This window comes from Galeopterus variegatus, unplaced genomic scaffold (genome assembly GCF_000696425.1).
Source record: "Galeopterus variegatus unplaced genomic scaffold, G_variegatus-3.0.2 Scaffold5269, whole genome shotgun sequence".
Taxonomy (NCBI): domain Eukaryota; kingdom Metazoa; phylum Chordata; class Mammalia; order Dermoptera; family Cynocephalidae; genus Galeopterus; species Galeopterus variegatus.
Genome location: NW_007731380.1, coordinates 40,044 through 45,974, shown reverse-complemented (window position 1 = coordinate 45,974; position 5,931 = coordinate 40,044). Strand labels below are relative to the sequence as shown.

The following is a 5,931-nucleotide window of genomic DNA, read 5'->3' as shown; positions in this document are numbered from 1 at the left end:
GGGATCCGAACCCTCGGACGGGAGCGCCGCCGCGCTTCCCAAGCGGCGCACTATCCAGTGCGCCACCGGGCCGGCCCTGATTTCAGATTTTGATGATATTTAATAAAGCTACTTGTAGTATATATGTACAAGTTCTTTCATTCATTAGTGTTTTATAGTTTACAGTGTACAGATCTTACACATATTTTATTAAATTTATAGCTAGAGTTTTATGGTATTGGTATAAATGGTATTGCTTTTTTCAATTTACAATTATTCATTGCTAATAACTAGAAATAACATTGACCTTATATTTTGTGGCTTTGCTAAAATCCCTTTTGAATTGTAGTAGGATTATCATTTAGACTTTTTTGATTTTTAAATGTAAACAATCATGTCATTTGCTAATAACCTTATTTTTTCCTTTCCAATATATCTGCACTTTACTTTTTTTTTCTTGCCTTATTGCACTGTCTATACCTTTATTAAAATATCAGTAGCAGTAGTGAGAACGGAAATTCTTTTCTTGTTTACACTTCTAGGTGTAAAGGATTGCTCTTCATCTTTAACTCTGAAGTTAGCTGTACTTTTTTTGTAATTGCCCTTTATTTTAAAAAAGGCAATATTTTTGTGTTACCCTTTTTTTGAAATTGCCCTTTTTTTTATGAGAATGTTCCCTTCTATTTGGAGTTTTTGATGCTCTTTCTGCATCTATTTAGATAATCATACAGTTTTATTTCTTTAGTCTTTTAATATGCTGAATTACACAGACTGATATTCAGATATCGAACCAACTACTCATTGCCAAGATTAAGCCTTACTTTCCATCATGTATTTTTGTTTCTATACATTGTTGGGTTTAATTTGCTAAAATTAAAAACAAGAAAGTTTTTGTCTATATTTATGAAGGGTATTGGTCTACAGTTTTCTTTTATAACTATTTTGTCTGGTTTTGTTATCAAGATAGTGGTTGTCTTCTGGAATGAATTGTGATATTTTCCCTTTTTAATTTTTCAAAGAATTTGTGTAGAATTGGTATTATTTTGTCTGCAAATGTTTGGTTATCTTTAACAGCAAAGCTGCCTGGGTCTGGAGTTTGATTTATGGAAAAGTTTTGAACTGAAAAAACCCCTGAAGGTGTCCAATGCATAATTTGCACAAGTATAAGCACTCATTCTGAACTGGACAGTTTGCAGCTATCGATATTATTTTTGAATAAATGCATGAATGAAATGGCATGAAATTCACCCTAAGACATACCTGTAAATGTAAATTAATATACATGTATCTGCAAAATGGAGCTCTAGCTTTTTTTTTTTTTTTTTTTAGTGGGCTTTGGCAATTTGTGTGCTTTAATGAATTCATCCTTCACTGTTTGTTAAACTTATTAGTATAAATTTGTTTATAATATTCACTTACTTTTTCAATGTTTGTAGAATTTGTAGCGATGTCCTTTCATATTTATTATATTGGTAATGAGTGTCTTTTCTCTTTTTTTCCCTTACAAGTCTGGCGAATGGATTATCACTTTTGTTTCATCTCAAAAACACAGATTTTAGGATAACTGATTTTATATTTTTTCTTCTATTTCCTATTTTTTCCCCTGATATCTGTATTATTTATTTTTCTGCTTATTTTGTATTTAACTTGATATTCTTTTTGCAGTTTTATAAGATGGTGTTTAAGTCTTTGATGTGAGACCTTTCTTGTTTTCCAATATAGGTGCTTAAGTGGCATAAATTGGCCTGAGATTACTATATTTAAATATATTACACATAATTTGTGTTTACATTTTCATTCATCTCAAAAGGTTCAGTTTCCTTTTATATGTTATCTTTTCTTTTTTTTAGAATTTACTGTTTTAACTCTGGTGACTGCTTTATTAAGATATTATTCACATATCAAGCCATTCACACAATTGAAGTGTAAATTTTAATAGTCTTTAGTTTATTCACAGGATTGTGCAACAATAACCACAATCAGATTTGAAATATTTCATCAGCTGACATTTATCGACTAGTTACCATGTGTCAGGCACTGTTCTGTTTTACTTTTATTGTCTTATTTAAGTCACAAAATCCAGTGAATAAGATGTTATTGTTACTATCCCTATTACAGAAATTATGAACCTGAAGCAGAGAGAGGTTACTTAAGTGGTCCAGGTTCTTGTAGTGAGTAAGTATAAGGAGAGGGAGGGATTCAAACATAGGCCCTCAAACGCCATAGCCCATATACTTTTCTATAATGAGAAAAAAATTGATGACCTCATTAATGAAATGTTAATATTGAAGGACTGAGCAAGACACTCCAGTAGACATTTCCAGTTGGTATTTACAAGTAAAAACTGTAGAAGGGATGAAAGCCATTAAAAGTTATTTTGATGATATCCTAGAAGAGAAAACACCTGAAGTGAGTTACTACAATCCATGGAAATTTTCCAATAAAAGCATAAGAAAGCCTGGAGGTAGACTCTGTGGAAAACTTCCATTTAAGATGTAGGAAGAAAGAGAGGACCAAAACAGTAGATTTCCCCACAGAGATCGGGATGATGAAGAGACAGGAGTTTACATTTAACTTTGCTTTAAGGGATGTACAATCCTTAGAGTAAAGGGAAAACTTGAGTGAAATGTTGAGCCCCTAAGGAACACAGATATGGCTCAGGGTGTAAACATAATCCCATTATTTTCCTATTACTGTAGAATCTGTCCCCTGGGGAAAGAACTGAGCAAGCTTCCACCCTGTTTATAACCAAGTGCATTATGTCATTAAATTTACATTAAATCTTCTGTATCTTATCAGGGGCAAATGTGATAGTAATGAAGACTTTACTTTTCTCTGTTGCTGGAGAGGACTCAAAGCCATAATCATAAATAGAGATTTGTAGTTCAAAAATATTTCCAGAGCATATCAAATATTAAAGTCTGAACTGCATTGTCTTAGAATCAAAAGGAGTCAAAACCACAGAGCCTAAAATTACTCTCAGGGCCACAGAGAGAAATAACAAGGGTAAGGAAGCACCAAGGTATTCTGGCCTAAGGACGGTGAGTTGCTGAATTACATTTATGTTAATGTCCTCCCTTTTGGAAATGGAAGTCCAGGGATCTAATATGTACTGTTTATCCCATTTAGTGCAATCCCAAGACTCAAGTGAAACTGGGGGAAGAATGTGTTTGAGTGGGGAGCAGACAATGTTCAGAGACGTCACTGGGCTCAGTGGTTGCAGTATCTCCAACTGTAAGTTCCCTCTCCATGGACAGATCCCTTTCTGCTCTAGATTTATGACTTTTTATGTCCCACTGTGATGAGAAACAGTAATTTAACTTCTCCTAGACTCTAGTCCCTTACTTTTAGATTATAAACAATGTTCTTGGCTCTCCCCCCACCAAAGTCTACTCTGCAGTAGAGGCCAGCCCAGGGTGTTAATACATCTGCCTCCAAATTTACCAGTGAGGGGAGGGCTGAAGTGAGTGAAGCCATGATGAGATTCTGTTCCGGTCCACCCTTTTTCTCCCTCATTCTTTGTTTTTCCAGCAATCATTTTTGCATATCTGTACATTGGTGGTGCTCTGTAAAGGCTGATTCTGTGTGTTCAGGTTGGTCTATTCTCAGACGTTTGCAGCATGCACTTCACACTTCTGGGTGAACCTATTGTAGGAAAAGGTGGGTTGTCCTCTAATGTACCCCTTTTCTCCTGTGCCCACAGATTCCCTTTGAGAAGAATGGCTCCTGGAAATGGCTCTTTCGTGACTGAATTCATTCTGGTGGGGTTAACAGACCAACTCGAACTCCAACTTCCTCTATTCCTCATATTTCTAGTGATGTATGTGGTCACTGTCTTGGGAAATTTGGCCTTGATAACCCTAACTGGGCTGAATTCACATCTTCACACCCCCATGTACTTTTTCCTCTTTAACTTATCCTTCGTAGACCTCTGTTATTCTTCTGTGTTTACACCCAAAATGCTGATGAACTTCATATCAAAGAATAATATAATCTCCTACATGGGGTGCATGACCCAGCTCTACTTTTTCTGTTTTTTTGCCATTTCTGAATGCTATGTGCTGACGTCAATGGCCTATGATCGCTATGTGGCCATCTGTAACCCTCTGTTATATAACATAGCCATGTCCCCTGAAGTGTGTTCCAACCTGATGCTTGGTTCATACTTGATGGCCTTTTCTGGTGCCATGGCCCACACTGGATGCATGCTGAGACTAAGCTTCTGTGATGCCAACACCATCAACCACTATTTGTGTGACATCCTCCCTGTGCTCCAGCTCTCCTGCACCAGTACCTATGTCAGTGAGCTGGTGGTTTTCATTGTGGTGGGCATCAACATTATTGTTCCCAGTCTCACCATCTCTATCTCTTATGGTTACATCCTGTCCAGCATCCTCCAAATTACCTCCAAGGAAGGCAGGTCCAAAGCTTTCAGCACATGTTGTTCACACATAATTGCTGTTTCTCTGTTCTTTGGATCCAGTGCATTTATGTATCTCAAACCATCCTCTGCTGGGTCTTTGAATGAGGGAAAAATATCTTCTGTTTTTTATACCAATGTGGTTCCCATGATGAACCCATTAATCTACAGCTTGAGGAATAAAGATGTTAAATTTGCCCTGAGAAAAACCCTGAGTAGGAGAAAGTTCTGATTAGACACGGTATGTTTCTCTACAGATAGTCACAGCAATGAGAGATCCTTTGTGTTTAATTACAGTATTTAAAAAATTTTTAATTGACATAATAACTTTACATATTTATGGAATACAGATTAATATTTCAGCACATGTATACAATGTGTTATGATCAAATAGGTGTAATTAGTATATCTACCACCACAAACATTTATCATTTCTTTATGTTGAGAACATTTGAACTCTCCTCCTGTCATTTAAATATATAAAATAAATTATTGTTAATTATAGGCACCTAGCACCACTATAGAACACTATTACTTATTCTTCACATACGTTTGCATGAGTTAACCAACCTCTCTCCCTATCCCTCCTCCCCTTTACTCTTCCCAGCATCTAGTAAACACAATTCTACTTTCTACTTCTATGAGCTCAACTTTGTCAGCTCCCACACATTGGTGAGAACACGTGGTATATATTGTTCTGTGCCTGACTTACTTCACTTAACATAATGTCTTTCAGACTCATCCATGTTGCCTTGAATGGCAGGATTTCTTTTTTTTTCTTTTTTTTATTACTGAGTAGTATTTCATTGTGTATATATATCACATATGCCACATATTCTTTCTCCATCCATCTGTTGATGCTTAGGTTGATTCCATATCTTGGCTGTTGTGAATAGTGCTGCAATAAACATGTGAGTGCAGACATTTCTTCAGTATAGTGATTTCCTTTCCACTGGATAAATACCCAGTAGTGGAATTGCTGCATCATATTGTAGTTCTATTTTCTTTCTTTTTTTTTTTTTTTTTGGAGGAACCTCTATACTGATGTTCATAATGACTGTACTAATTTACATTTCCACCAACACTGTTTGAGAGTTCCCTCTTCTCCACATCCTTGCCAGCATTTTTTTTCTTTTTAATCATAGCCATTCTAACTGGGGTAAAATGGTATCTCATGGTTTTGATTTGCACTTCACTGATGATTAGTGATGTTGAGCATTTTTTCATATACCTGTTGGCCATTTGTATGTCTTCTTTTGAGAAATGTCTATTCAGGTCATTTGCCCATTTTAAAAAAAAACAAATTATTTGTTTTTTTGCTGTTGAGTTGTTTCAGTTTTGTGTGTATTCTGGATATTAATCCATTGTCAAGTAACTAGTTTGCAAATATTTTCTCCCATTTTGAAGGTTGATTCTTCACTCTGTTAATTGTTCTTTGCTGTGCAGAAGCTTTTTAGTTTGATGTAGTCCCATTTGTCTGTTTTTTATTTTGCCGCCTGTGCTTTTGAAATCTTTTCCATGATATCTTTGCT

At 35.6% G+C, this 5,931-nt stretch overlaps 1 protein-coding gene across 1 annotated transcript; it reads left to right on the top strand.

Moving 5' to 3' along the window:
* The first annotated feature begins 3,698 nt into the window (after positions 1-3,698).
* LOC103604594 (olfactory receptor 8B3-like) lies at positions 3,699-4,631 on the top strand. Its single transcript, XM_008589166.1, has one exon. It carries the CDS (start codon positions 3,699-3,701, stop codon positions 4,629-4,631), a length of 933 nt encoding a protein of 310 aa, XP_008587388.1.
* The last annotated feature ends 1,300 nt before the right edge of the window (positions 4,632-5,931 follow it).

Coding starts and splice junctions, on each gene's coding strand:
- LOC103604594 (XM_008589166.1), top strand. CDS start 3,699: ATGGCTCCTGGAAATGGCTCTTTCGTGACTGAATTCATTCTGGTGGGG.